We start from the raw sequence: 15,385 nt of genomic DNA on the forward strand, positions 1-15,385 counted from the left end.
ATGCAGTAGTAATTATAAACGCAGTCATGTGTGATTGAACTCTGACCATGTCCCTTTTCCATGTATGATCCGACTAGCCACGCCCCATTTTCCACGCACGATTCGGTAGTGATTCATTTTCGCAAATCGGTTCAAATGAACAGTTCATTTCAAAGAGCCTGTTCAAAATTAATTCATTTGAAAGAGTCATTTCTCGGTTCGATGCGTTTTTTAATTTATTTTTATTCAAGCAACATGAAATATAGAAATACAAGTATCGCATTGCTATGTAGCCTATGCCAATATGCATACAATACAAACTTTTTCTTTTCTTTTTTAACATATAAATACAAGAAAACAGGGTGACAGGAGATGATAATATAGAAATCAGAATAAATGTGCATTTGGGTATAAAGATATCAAGTAAATACTTAAATCTCACATAAAAAAGTCTTTTTATGGTGTTGATAGCCTTCTTATAGACAGAGTCTCAAATACTGTTTACATGCAGCCTGCCTTACCTCTGTCAACAAAAACATAAAATTAGGTTTCAGGTTAGAATTATTTTTTATTTATTTTTTTGCCAAAAGGTTTACTCGAGAAACAATGAAAAGTAAAAACTCGTTTTTCTCAGTCTGACCACTTCAAACCTCTTTTGTGAACCGGTTCAACCAATGCATTAGAAAGATTCGATTCAACAGAACGATTCGTTTCCGAGTCGGGCATCGCTATGTTTTAGCTGTGGTCACGCCCCCATTGTTTCTCACCCGTCAGGGGGAGTTTTGCAGAAAGATCGAGCACTGCTGTTGTTACTGCTGTTTTTGACAGAGGAGACTCATTTCGTCTATTTTTTTTTTCGATGTTTCTTCAAAACACTGAGAACGACATGCGTTTTAAACCGTCTCGAGACCGACTGTACAGCGCGCGCTGCTGCGGCTGCTGTCACGTGCGGACTGGAACCATCATCCTGGGTACCTGGTATATGGTACGAGGCTTAAAACATTCAATAAATCTCGTGTTGTAGATTTTAACACAACTGAAATATATCAGCAGTCTCCCTCTCTCTTTTCGAAGTGTGTCTGTGTTTAAAAGTGCGTCTGTGTGGATGTTTTTTGGCAAGCAGAGCCGTGTTAGCTCGATGTTTACGACCTCTAGGCTAACTCAATGTTTTGAATTGGAACTATCAACAAACAAGACACGCAAACGAGATTAGACGGGTTACATGTGTATTAAATGCATTATACGGATCTTATATGTCAATTGAAGTAGGACAATGTGATGTGGAGATTATATTTAAGTGTTCATTTATATTATATGTGTAGGTAGCTAACAAGCTAACCGTTAGCTGAGGCCTGACGTTGTGTTTACACTGTCATTGGGTTGAAATTGAGTTCGTTGATAATTTGCACGAAATGTGTTTTTAAAAAAATTATTTAAAATAATACAGCTATTATATATACATATGATGGTAAGTTATTTAATATTTGTTTAAATCAGCTCTATATAGTTGTATTTTGAATGCCAAATAGGTATTAAACAATCCAACAAATATCAACTAATAAACGATAATAAAGTGTTGCTTGGCAAGTTTATGAATGCTTTTGGATAAAATGGCACTGTTAGTGACAAAACAAATCGCTCTGCCAATCTAAATGGTAAATATTATAGTAAATCATTGTGTCAAATAGTGGGGTTTTTTAGACTAACAGGTTTTTAATAAATGATGTAACTTTTTTTTGTTCATTTTATAAGTTACATACATATTTGTAGTAAAAAAAAAAGTGCAAGGCATATTTTCTAAGACCTTGACTTCTTTAACCTGTTGATTTACAATAACAAAATGTTGCTAATGGGCGTCACATGACAGTGAATCATCAGACTTTCTGTCATATTACACTTCCATTTTTGATTTCAGTGTTACGTCCTACTATCTATGTCATTTATACTGTCTTTGCTAATATAATCTCTGTCTAAAGGTGGTGAACCTGTTGATGGGTATTCTGTTGACTGTGGCAGTTACTCACCCGGAGAACGTCCCTATTGTTGACCTGCAGTATGAGGTTATTGAGCATTACTTTGCGTCCGACAGGATGTCAGGTATGTTATAAGATACTTTTTTTTTTTTTTTGTCATTAATACAATATTTTGTAATGCTATATTTTTGTGCCACATTTTTATATCAATATTTATTTGTATTCAAATGTTTAATTATAAAATCGTATTATACTTGTTTGTATATTTTGGTATATTTCCTCTATTTATATGTTATATACAACATCTCTTTCACCCCTGTAGAGAACGCTTGTGTGGGCTTTGCCATCTCTCTTCTGATGCTCACTATTAGTGCCATGATGGTGTATGGAGCCATTACTGTAAGTTTATATGATTACTATGCCTGGGTATTAATTTAATATCTGATGTTGAACACAATAAAATGTATTATTCGGTACTGTAAATAGGGATGTCATTATGCACATATACTAAGGAGTTAAACATGGTAAACATTCTCTGACTTTTAAAGGCAATGCACTCAATTTCATCCATTATTACTATCAATGCGGAGTAAGTTGGGTTAATGTATTGTAAAAATAATGCATTTCACCATTATATGTTCATCTGTACTTCACAGTCTTGCTTGATGTCATCTTTAAAAAACAGGTTGGATCTGTGAGCATTTGTTGTATAGTAGTTTCTGCTGTGAAATCATGCTGTCAATGCACATTTGCCATACCCGAGCTTGTTACCTCGAGTGAACATTGAGCTTTAACTGTGTTTTAGACCCTGAGTATCCTCTGACCACAAATGTTAGGCCTTATAGGCAGTGAAATGCTGTTCCGGTAGAGTCACAGCCTTGTCAGATCTGCTAATAGCTCCCTTTCCATTTTAGGAATTCTCTGAGTTCTCTTAGTTATTCAGCACAGCTCATTTTATTTGCTCAAACTGGATGATTCAGTATTCCCTGGAGTCTTACAGGTTTGCATCAGCATTAAAATGGTGAGAAACAGTCTAAAATCGTCTCATGACATGACTGTTATTTCCCCTCTGGCACAGAATCGTGATGGCTGGCTCATCCCGTTCTTTTGCTACCAGCTGTTTGACTTTGCACTGAGCTGTCTGGTGGCCATCAGCTCCCTCACGTACTTGCCCAGAATCAAGGACTACCTGGACCAGCTGGTCAGTCTGCCCTCTACCGCCTGTCTGTCGCTAGAAGCTCATTTAAAAACATTTGACCTAAAATCTCTGTCTCTTTTAGCCGGACTTCCCTTACAAAGACAACCTGCTCTCTCTGGACTCCAGCTGTCTCCTCCTGTTTGTGCTCATCTTTTTTGCCATCCTCATCGTCCTCAAGGTAGATATATGAGCCTCACCTGATGTTTCCAACACTGAATCCGTACATATTTTATTTATAAGATCCAGGTTACAGACTACTAATGCGTTTTTTTTTTACAGGGTTATTTGATCAACTGTGTGTGGAACTGCTATAAGTACATAAACAACAGGAACACTCCAGAGATTGCCGTCTATCCTGCTTTTGAGACCCCCCCTCAGGTATGTCCATCTTAGCAGGGTTCCCGGTCTGAATCTAGACTACTTTGAGTTAAGTAGATGATACTATATACAACAACACTACACCATTAACAGGTATTATACAATCTGATGAAATGTAACAACCTAAATTAAACCCTATTTACTTTAGAATATGTTGGTCTAATTGTGTACCGTTCACCACTTTACATTATTCTGATAAAAAACATGGCTGTCGTTGCCTCTGAAACATCTTTCTCTTATTTTTCAATACCTTGCTCCATTGTAGCATATAACGGCCACTTTTTGAAATCCAAACCTCCTCACGAACAAATTCCACTTTTAATATTTTTTGTACATTTTTAACATTAACAGCATTTTTTTGGTCTTATTGGAATATTTTCTATTTTCAAATAAAAATCTGTTATTTTAGTATTATTTATCTACTATATAAATACTAATTTGTATACTATATAAATACTAATTTGTATACTATATAAACTGCATTTACTAATAATTTGAATTAGGTTTTTAAAATATAAAAATTTTAGTTAAAAATTTGCTCATTTTGTTAATTTGCGCTTTTGTCATTTTTATTAGTTTAGTTTTTCTTCATTTCTATATAGCTTTAATTAATTTTTATTTCAGTTTTAGGTTTAGTACTGTTAGTACTTTTGTCATCTAATATTTATATTTTATTAAAATTAGTTATGATTAGTGATTTAATTTTTAGCATCCTAATATCCTCTCAGTTATCTCCAAATACACAGTTACACACTGTTACAGTAGATGGCACTCTTTGCCTCTGAAAGCGCTTTTGAGCGATGTTTTTTCTAGACTCCTTAGACCAGCAGCTGTACAGTTATTTAGCTTGTTACCAAAGGAAAGTGTGCTGTGTGGTTTTGTTCGGGTAAACGACCTCAGACTGGCTTTATTTGAATGGTGTCTTCTTTTTATCATAGTACATCCTTCCCACCTATGAAATGGCCATGACAATGCCAGCGAAGGAGCCACCTCCTCCTTACATGCCAGCTTGAATTCCCCCTGACTGGTTTCGTCAGTAAAAGCCAGTGCAGACTCCCATCTTTGCCTTTCGATCCTGCCTTCCATCCCAACAGTTGGAGGGCGTTTAGACTCCCAGCATCCACTCATCACATCAGCAGCTTAGACTCACCCATGACTATTTCTTTCGCATGACTCTTGTAACAGCTCGTCACTGCAGATCTATTTTTGTAAAACTATAGGAAAACAGTTGAAGCGGCACAGTGTTGGGGAAGAGATCGTTTGTGGCAGGATTTATTTTTAATTACTTAGTGTTGTATCTGAGATATGAAATGCCATTCTCTTTCGTGGACATCATGACTCGGGCTCTGCAATAAATTGTGCTTACGACAGAATTATATAGTTAACTGATAGTCAATCACTAATGAAATGATTCTGAGATGGGGCAGATCATCTAAAATGACGTTTTTACCAATGAAACTTTCACTTTACCTGCCACCGTGAGATCTTTATTTTTCCATGCTTTTCAACGCTATATTTTGTTCTTGATGTCTTAGTAGAGGATGTTTTGTGAAAATCAACATTGACTGGGTACTTGCATTTAAAATCACCACCCTTGGCTAATAAATCTGTTTTGCTAGATTAAAAATGTTTAGACAATCCAGTGTGATGGTTAAAATGTATATTTTTTCCATTGTGTACTTTTATTTGTGGACGTAGGACTTTCATCCTTTCAAAAGTGAAAAAGCTCAAAGCACTTTTTATCTTGTTTATATAATTTGTGCGTGCGCGTGTGTGTTTGTTTGTTTTCCATCCATTGAACCATTGTGCACCATCATGTAAGCAGCTGTCACAGTGATCTGTTGTCATGGTAATGCTGGTTAACACACAAGAGGAAACTTTCCTCACATGAATGACAATGATTTAGAATTAAAAAAGAAAACTGCTAGTGTTGTATAAATCAATGGATGCATGTTATTTTATTTTGTGGTCTGTTTCTTTTCTTGTACATGTTCTGAATCTAATTACTTCAATAAACGTTTCAAAACATTGAATCTGCTATCAGACTTTTTATCTACAATGAACATTTGGTTCATTAGTATTACTCAATTTGCCATCTTATGTGTAAATGTAAAATATGTGATTAGAATAACTGTTTTGCATCCCTTATGAGGTCTATTGTGCAATGTTATAATATGTAATACAGATTCCTGGTAATTTGAAGTGGGGCTCCCCCTCCTTTATTTGGATTGGACAAAAATCTGACGCGTTTCTTTTCGACCCTTTAAATGTGCGGTCTAGGATGCTGTCAGAAGCATACTGGTGTCAGTTAGATGAGAGGACCGCACACAAACCTGAAGCAGACTTGAGAAGAGCGCAGAAACAATGAAGTCCTTCATTGGGAGTTTGGTATATTGCTTTTCTCTTTTGCTGGTGGATCTCTGTGAATCCTATGACCTTAATCCATCCTACATTTTGGCCCAAAGTTATGCACAAAGAAGAAATCATGCGCTTCCACACCGGACATTGAGCCCAGCAGGTAGGTTTCTGAACTTAAACTACTATGTTAGTTCAAACTGACATGTTTGACTAAGTTATTATGTATTATTTACATTTTCAGTGTTTGCATTGTATCTTAAACTGCATCACAGCAATGGAACATTTATGGTTTCATTATTTTAGTAGATGCATTACAAAAAATATTTACATACCAGTATGTAATTCATAGTGAAATGCACAATGTTAGAAATATATTTAGTGCATTTATAATAGCATATGTGAAAATAAAATGCATCCACATTTAAGCATTGAAGGGCTAGTTCACCCCAAAAATATAAATAAAATGTCTTCATTTACTTAACCTGTATGACTTTCATCTGTGGAACACAAGAACATTTTCTGAAAAATGCCTCACTGTTCTTTTGTCCAATCATTCTAAGTCAATGGGGTCAATGAAAAATATTTTGTGTTACACAGAAAAAAGAAATACATACAGGTTTAGAATCACATGGGTGAGTAAATAATGACAGAATATTTTTGTGCGAACCATCCCTTGTGTTATGCATGAATGCTACAGAAAAAGCATTCGTGGGATATCTAAGTGGCATGTATTTTAAATGTTTAACAATGAGGAATTGGGGCATGTATTGCAAACAATGCCAATTGTATTTGTTTGACTGACGTTCTGTTTGCCTAATTTCCTTTTCCTCTTCAACCTTCTGATGGTCCGTAGTGTACAGGACTAAATACTGGTTAGATGGACCCGATCGCCCTCACAAACAGAGGAGGAGGATTTTGCCCCATCTTATCCCAGTAGGTTATCCAGGACCCACAGCTCCTTCTCAGCTCACAGTTTATGACTGGCTAAAAGACATACCAACCACAAAAGTTTATAATACACATAAAAACCAATCTCCACCTGTGGCACTCAAGCAGCTGAAAGGTGAATGGGCGCCAATAGTTTGTCGAAAAGTTCAAGATCCAGAACAAACAGTTTTAGTTACAGGAGAATCAGGGGAAAAGACAGGCGTTTCTGCGGTGGTGTCAAATCAGCCACTTGTTGTTCCACAACAACGTTATTCAGGTCCAGAGAAATCAGTGGCTCAATCAACAAATAACCAACCAACCTTTTCGATAATTGCTCCTGAGACAGGTTTTCAGCCATCAAAGCCATCATTGACGCATTCCTTGATTTTGGCAGCCCAACAATCTTTGAATCTCTCCCTGCCTCAGAAATCCATGCCACAATCCTTGTCAAAATTGGCTCAAGACGCATATTCACAAGGCACCTCTTCCCAATCCCTTCCCTCCACACCCGAGGCATATCCTCAAAGTACCTTCTTCGAATCCCTGCCAACATCCACCCTTACACCAGAGACATACTACCAGAGCACTTTATCCCAACCCTTGCCAAAGTTCACCTATACTGAAGGGCCAAATCCTCAAAGAATCCCATCCCAATCAGTCACATTAGAGCCGGATGCCCAAGGTGCCTTCCCCGAATCCCTGCCAACATCCACACTGACATCAGAGACCAATCCCCAAAGCGCTTCACCCCAGCCTGTGCCAATGTCCACTCATAGATCAGGGCCATATTATCAAAAGATCTCATCCCAATCTCTGTCAACATCCAATCTGACACAAGAAGCACATCTTCAGACCGTCCCACCACAGTTCTCACCCATGTCCACTGTGCCACAAGAATCACTACCAGAGGCACCAGGAAGGATTATTACCCACGGCAGGATAGCCATCACAGGGTCGACAGGTATAATTCCATGAATAATTATACTGCTTGGTTTAACCCTCCATCTATCCATGCAGGGGTGTCCAATCCTGCTCCCGGAGGGACAATGTCCTGCCATTTAGATCCAAACTGCCCCAACATACTTGCCTGGAAGTTTTCAGTAATCCTGAAGACCATGATGATTAGCTGGTTCAGGTGTTAATAAGGATTGGAGATGAATTCTGCAGGAATGTGGCCCTTCAGGAGTAGAATTGGACACCTTTTACATAAAAGCAGTAGGGTTCTTTGTTTCAAAGGTGGATGAAGCAAAATGACATTAGGGGGCGATTATTTGTTCCTTATTCCTGATGTAGGGCATCTTACCGATCAGAAAATGTGGCCTTTCATATTCCAGAAGCATTCTAGTATTCCAGTGTGTTGAAGTATGTCATTTTGCTGAGGTCCAATGGGATATTTTAAAAGCGACCACACTCAATATTTGTTAACTGACTAATGTAATCTAACTGTTTGCATGTAAAGTATATGCTTTACTCATATTTACCATACCAGTGGATCAAACCATATACCGTCAACTCTGGTTGTTTTACTAATCCTTTAATGGACTAAAACACCAGTCTTCATTATATCATATTGACATTGAGTAACGCAACTTCTAAAGTGCTTCATTTTTACTGAACTCTCAGCAACAGATTCACAGTGTAGGAGCCGCCCGTTGGACCTGGTCTTCATCATTGACAGCTCACGTAGCGTGCGTCCAGGTGAGTTCGAGAAGGTCAAGATCTTCCTGGCTGACATGGTGGACACTCTTGATGTTGGGCCCGATGCCACACGTGTCGCAGTGGTGAACTACGCCAGCACTGTCAAAATCGAGTTCCTGCTGAAAAACCATCTTACGAAGGACACTATAAAGCAAGCCATCAACCGCATCGAACCCTTGGCAGCAGGAACCATGACTGGTATGGCCATCAAGAAAGCCATGGATGAAGCCTTTACTGAAAAGTCAGGTGCGCGGCCTAAATCGAAGAACATCTCAAAGGTTGCCATCATTGTCACCGACGGACGTCCTCAAGATCAAGTCGAGGAGGTTTCGGCTGCAGCACGGGCGTCAGGGATTGAGATTTACGCCGTTGGAGTGGACAGGGCTGACATGGGGTCACTGAAGCTCATGGCCAGCAATCCACTTGAGGACCATGTGTTCTACGTGGAGACCTACGGTGTTATTGAGAAGCTCACCTCGAAGTTTCGGGAGACGTTGTGTGGTAGGGTTAATGCAAAAAAAAAGGGGAGATGGGGCTCTCTTTTTTTTTTTTTTTTTTTACAGGATATATATCTCAATCCTTGGGAGTGGGTGATGATTCATTCTCTGGAAACCAGTTGGCTTTGAACCCCAAATTTAAAAAAGTAATTTTCATCAGACAAAAAGACAATTCAACCATACATTGTGATCATTTGGCATTAGAACTTTCAAGGTGATAATTGTGTTTTCCAGACGTTTGAATCGTCGGATCGCAACACATTGTGAAGGAAATGTTTCTTCAGTATGTGAGTGCTGATAAAGTCCACCGATCATTCAAAGAAGCATTCTTCTAAGTTTGGCTCATTTGAATGCTTTGAATCGGCTAATATATGTGCTTTGCATCCTATTTTTGTGGAATGAAGGTCTTGGAATGGAATGCTGTTGAAATTTAATATTGTCAATGTCTTTTCACAATTGTTGTTAGACTAGTGTACTTCAAGTATGTTTTTCATAGAAACCTCAGATAATTGAGAGCTTTGAATATTTGACTGACTGTTTGTGGATAATTAAAATTGTTTGTCTTTTTCAGGACGAGAGTCGATCTTTTGGACATTAAAATTGCTCAATCAAGGGCTGCGCTAGAAAAGTGCTTGCTAGTTACGCCTTCAGAGTGTACAAACAATTTGCTTAGTGCAGCTGTCAGCTAGTCACCATAACATATTGATATAAATGCTAAATGCTTTGCAAACTAAGGGCATCAAATTTGCTGAGTAATTTTATCACATAAGAGCCCATAAAAGTCCCATAAAGTTTCCAGTGAAGATAGTGAACAATCTTTTTTTTCCCCAACCAAAAATAAAAGCTAGATGTAATAAAATCCAGGCAGTTGCCCATTAACTTAATCTTGCTAGAGTGGCTCATCACTCAGTCGAGTAATGAAAGCTTGTTCCAGGTATGGACGCCTGTGCCATGGGACATGACTGCGAGCACATATGTGTCAGCAGTGGCTCCTCCTTTTACTGCAAGTGTCGGAAGGGCTATATTTTGAACGAAGACCAGAAAACATGTTCCCTAAAACGTAAGAGCCAGAAGATTATGCTAACTGCTTTACTTTATATTTTGAAGACATACTTAGTACAAACATATTTGATTTGATCTAACCGTGACTAATTTCAGCTCAATAATAGAGAATGCTTACATTGCGACAATACTTCAACTAACCTGTTTAGCTAGCAATTGCTTGCCAGCTTTTTACAAGTGTTCTGATTGTATTACTTGATATCATATGATGGCAGTCTATGATTCATTTATCTTATTGTGTGTGCTAAGTTACAGCCAGGTTACATGAAGATGTTCCAAAACCTAGTGATCTGCCTTGCTGTTTACTGCCTAGTGCCTACATGGCAACTGCCTTCCAAGGCAGCATTCGGATCATCATGCAAACTAAAAAGCTCATGTCACACAAATAGCACTCTTAACATGAAGCATACGGGAGACAACGCAAAGATGTTAACATGCTAAGCTAACAAAGCAAATCTCCAATAAGCAGCTGCCTTAGATTTAGGTGAAAATTATGTATCTTGTTGTGGCTGATGTTTTGGAACAGCCTTTGTGCCTTAAAATTCTTTTGGCAGGTCATTAGGTTTTGGAACAGAGCTGTAATTTAGTTATGTGTGTGCAATGTAACATTACTTTACTCACTAGCAGCTGAATTCTAGCCACTAATTCAACTCATGCAAAATCACTTTTGAATTACCGTGGACTTTCCTGTTCTGTTCTACTCCGTTGCCAGAACAGTACAGCAATAACATCAGTGTCAGTGTTGTTGTAAATCTGAGACAGATGACAAACCAAAACCATAGCTAATCTATTAGAGGCAGATTATATTTCATACGGGGCCAATGGAGCAGATTGCATTGAGGTGTATTGGTTACATCTTGGCTTGAAAAATGCCTGGAAATTTTGCTTGACTTTTGCAGTAAAACAAGACACATTTACTTGAAAAACAACATTGCATAAAATATCAAGACTCATTTTAATAGGTTGTGTCTTGAATATAAGTGTATTTTGTCTTACTGCAATTTTTATTTAAAATGAGTGAAAAAATCTGCCGGTACAGTAAGGCAAAATGCACTCGTATCAAAAATACAGTATTTGAAAATAAGTCTTAATATTTAATGCAGTCTTGCTTCTTAAGTAAATTTTGTAAAAATCTTTTAAAAATCTAATTAAGATTGTATGCAGAATGAAGTTCAATTTCATTGAAGATGTTAGTATTGAATTAGATTATTACTTTAAGCTTGGCAGTGCTATGATGACATTTTCCAGTCGTTGTTTGAATCCCCAAAAAATCCCTGATGTTTTACTTTTACCGTGCACAGTATTGTCAGTGTTTATGTCCTATGGCTTGTTCCAGATGTGGATGCCTGTGAAATGGGACACAGCTGTCAACACATTTGTGTGAGCAGTGGCGACTCTTATCACTGCAAGTGCCGCTCAGGCTTTGTCTTGAACGATGACATGCAAACATGCTCCATTAGAGGCGCTGGTGCTTTCGGGCTTGGTGACAGTGTACACAGGGGTGACCAATACAGAAGGAATGATGGCGACCAAAATGGTGAAGGTAGTGCTAGTGAGTTACGATCCGAAATGACTATGACTTTATTCATGCCATTTCGTGATCTGAAAATTTTATAAAAATTCCATCGAACGATTAGAAGTAGTTTGTGATCCGACTGCTATTGGATATTAATATTATTTTAACAAAAAGTTCCTAAAATTGTAACTTTGCAGCAATGTGTCCCAATAGGGTTGGGCGATATGACCAAATTCTTATTTCACGATGTGAGAAATGTATTTCACGATAACGGATATATATCATGATATAGCTATTTTATGCTATCTAATTTCCGTTATTAAAAATAAGCAAATTACAAATAATAGGAAAAAACTATAACAAAAATATGAGTTATGAGTTGTTTACATGAATATGCCACACGACGGGCATTTTGACATAATTGCGTGCATTTTCGACCATTCAAGCGCAATAGAGAGCCTAAGTCCCTCCCCTTCCGGTCGACCACCATGGGACCTTATTTCGGAAAAATATTGTATGGTAGTCAATGGCGAGAGACAACAAATATTTTGATCTCGTTTGAATTGTGCCCTGAATTACACATATGATGTTTGTCAATTTAAAAGATACATTTTAAAGTCAAGAAAGTCGCAGTTTGATGTAAAACTGTTGAGGTATAAGACTGTGAAAATACGTAATTACAAAGACTACAAACCCAGAAGGCGCACATGCGACGTCATACCTTTTCTCTCAATGAATGAAGCTAACTTTACTGAAGCTAACGTCTGTCATTTTTTCTATAGTCTTACATTATAATCCTAACGTTACGCCGTCATGCCTGACTCGTGTTTTGAGCCAGAATACACACATACGAGCAACGGATCTTGTGACGTAGGCTACATAGTGCGAGACGAGAGATGTAGTTCATCGAGCGATTTTCACATACAACTAAACGTTACTCTTCTGTTTTATGACAAACTGCGACTTTCTTGACTTTCATATTTACCTTTTAAATTGACAAACATCATATGTGTAGTTCAGGGGACAGTTCAGACGGAATAAAAAGATAAGTTATCTCTCGCCATTGACTTCCATACATATTTTTTCCGAAATAAGGTCCCATGAGCCGGAAGCGGAGGGGCGGGACTTAGGCTCTCTATAAGACGTGAGAACTGAATTTGTGAGAACCTGAGAGAGGCAGCTTTCTGTGTGCGCACTTTAGCAGTGTGCCAGTCATCCTTTTCAGGATGTATTGCGCTTAACTCTTTTTAACATAAAGCACGTCCCAATGTTTAAACTCTCATTCATGCATTCCATCACTGTGAAGTGTCAATAGTGCTAATGCATACCGCAATACACCCGATATAGCAAAATCTGGAACGATAGACATTTTATACCGTGGTAACGATATATATCGTCATGCCGCCCAGCCCTATGTCTCAATGGACATTCTGAAAGTCAAGTAGAAAAAAAATAATCCCGGACCTATCGGCCATCGCTATGGCTTATTCCAGGTGCGGATGTCTGTGCGTTGGGCCACGACTGCCAACACACGTGCGTCTCCAGCGGTTCTTCCTATTACTGCACGTGTCCCCCTGGCTTTGTCTTGATGCAGGACACAAGATCGTGCTTCAAGGCCAGTGATGCTGATGGTAGTGCCAGTGAGTTTTCTGTTTCAGACCTTCATAAATGGTATTATCATCATACCAGTTTATGATAGGTTTCTTTAGCCAGCTGAGGATTATATAAATGTTTGTTGTTAAAAATGTAATGTTCTTTACAGAAGAATCGAATAGTTGTATTTTCTTGTATGTGTTGCTGAGGTTTGTTAGCTTCAGGGCTCTAGAGTGTTAACTTATTGCAGGTCTGGACTACTGTGCGCTGGGTCATGAATGTGATCACATTTGCGTCAACGATGATTCTTCCTATCATTGTGAGTGCCGGCAAGGTTTTGTGTTGCAAGAAGACACGAAAACATGTTCCAAAAAACGTAAGCGCTCAACCATGTGTTTTCTGCACTTGATTGATACCTACGATAACAAATGGTTCAAATATTGCACTGGGGGGGGGAATCAAACAAGCACCACTTAAAACTTTATTCTCTTTGTGGTGGTAGTGGTGGTGCATTACATGGCTTTAAAATAAGTGGTGGGCAATGCCTAACACGCATATATATGGTCAAAGGTTTGGAATTATTCAGATTTTTGAATTATCTTATTCTCACCAATGCTATCAAAAACACAGTAAACATTTTAATATTGTGAATTATTTCTACAGTTTTAATAACTGTTGACTATATTAGAAAATGTAATTTATTCCTGTGAAGGCAAAGCTGAATTTTCAGCAGTCTTCAGTCACATGATCCTTCAGAAATCATTCATTAAAATAAATTGTTATCACTAAGCTTCATCTGTCAGTGTCTTATAATTTCTGACATGTTGAGTCAGTTGAACACTGATTCAACATCGATGTAAACCCATAATATGTAACACTCTCACAATGTTGTGAGGAATTCAGAAATGAACAACATTGCATAAACTGTGTTGCACAGTGTTACATAGTTGCTAAAAGACTTCATGAAATAACTTTCACTTTGGAGTTGGGGGTAGATAATTTGCTCTGTAATTATTACCCTTAATTCAAATCACCCTGTGCGAGGTATTTCTGTGATATTTCTTGTTTGACTGTGATGTGAAGAGGTGAAGGTGGAGATTGTGCAGGACCCTTGCATGTGTGAGGCCCGACTGGCTTTCCAGAGGCAGACACAAACCTCCCTACAGGACCTCAACGCCAAAAATATCCTTTCTGTCTTAGAGGAACTACATTTCCCATAATGCATTGCGTTGTTTCTCTTAAATCAATAATTCACCCAGAAATGTAAATTCTGCCATCTTTTTTTACTTCCATATTTGTGTCTGGAAATGTTGCCATTTAAACCCTTTGACCTTAACAGCCGTTATACTTGCTGCTGTCGCAAGAAAGGTTGAGCAAATGGAAAACATGCTGGGACGCATGTAACGGAGCAACTATTGGTGAGTAGGGAATCTCTGACATGATTTTGATGGATATTATATTAAAAGCATGCTTACTTTACTTCTGTTCATCAGGGTCCACGTGTTCTGTGAGCTTTCAGCAGTCGAAGCTTCATCTCATGAACCTCTTTAGGGCTTCAAAACACCTGGAACACAGTTCACATGTTCACAGATCACTGAAAAGTCCCGGAAATTATTATTAATTGTGTTCAAATATAAATGAATATTAAATAATGCAAGATGTATTGATTGTGTATGGTGTGTAATGATGTGCTTTTGCTCTCCAGAAATGGAAATATTTTCATTTAAATAGACTAAATTGTGCAATCTATTGTAATCTGTTTTGCTTTGGATCCTTATGGTGTCATTTTTATTGCCCATGTTCATGTCAAAAATAATTTTCAATATTATTATTATTGTTTAATCTTATGTAGACTCTCAAGTACAAATAAAGTACATACTGTAATCTACTATATTTATAATCAAGCAATTTAATCAATAGTATTCATTACATTAAAACTTTATACCTTCGAATAACAGTCTCAAAGTCTCTTTGTCCGCTTCATAATGTTGCTTTCATAATATTGCTTGCTTTCATAGGACATGGTGTATTGAAACAGTACAGACATCCCTATTGAAATCATTATCACACAGTTCAGCTAGACAGACTATAGGTTTAACGGTAAGATGTCAAAAACCTGTCTGTCTGCAACCAATGTGAGATGTGCCTGAATCAATATCTCCAACCTTACAGACCAACTGTAGACTTTCAGTCTAGCCATAGACTA

At 37.9% G+C, this 15,385-nt stretch overlaps 2 protein-coding genes across 2 annotated transcripts; both read left to right on the top strand.

Moving 5' to 3' along the window:
- The first annotated feature begins 638 nt into the window (after nt 1-638).
- laptm4a (lysosomal protein transmembrane 4 alpha) lies at nt 639-5,566 on the top strand. Its single transcript, XM_079583916.1, has 7 exons — nt 639-964; nt 1,956-2,076; nt 2,275-2,351; nt 3,031-3,153; nt 3,233-3,328; nt 3,430-3,528; nt 4,467-5,566. The coding sequence occupies exons 1-7, from the start codon at nt 839-841 to the stop codon at nt 4,539-4,541; spliced, it is 717 nt and encodes a 238-aa protein (XP_079440042.1). The 5' UTR covers nt 639-838; the 3' UTR covers nt 4,542-5,566.
- A 326-nt stretch (nt 5,567-5,892) lies between these two features.
- Nucleotides 5,893-15,128, top strand: matn3a (matrilin 3a; the record flags this gene model as incomplete). Its single annotated transcript, XM_079583737.1, has 6 exons — nt 5,893-6,046; nt 8,437-9,012; nt 9,943-10,068; nt 14,263-14,361; nt 14,528-14,597; nt 14,673-15,128. 5 exons carry the CDS (start codon nt 5,893-5,895, stop codon nt 14,581-14,583), a joined length of 1,011 nt encoding a protein of 336 aa, XP_079439863.1. The 3' UTR covers nt 14,584-14,597; nt 14,673-15,128.
- Between the last annotated feature and the right edge of the window lie 257 nt (nt 15,129-15,385).

This window comes from Phoxinus phoxinus (assembly GCF_949152265.1).
Source record: "Phoxinus phoxinus genome assembly, chromosome: 16".
NCBI lineage: Eukaryota > Metazoa > Chordata > Actinopteri > Cypriniformes > Leuciscidae > Phoxinus > Phoxinus phoxinus.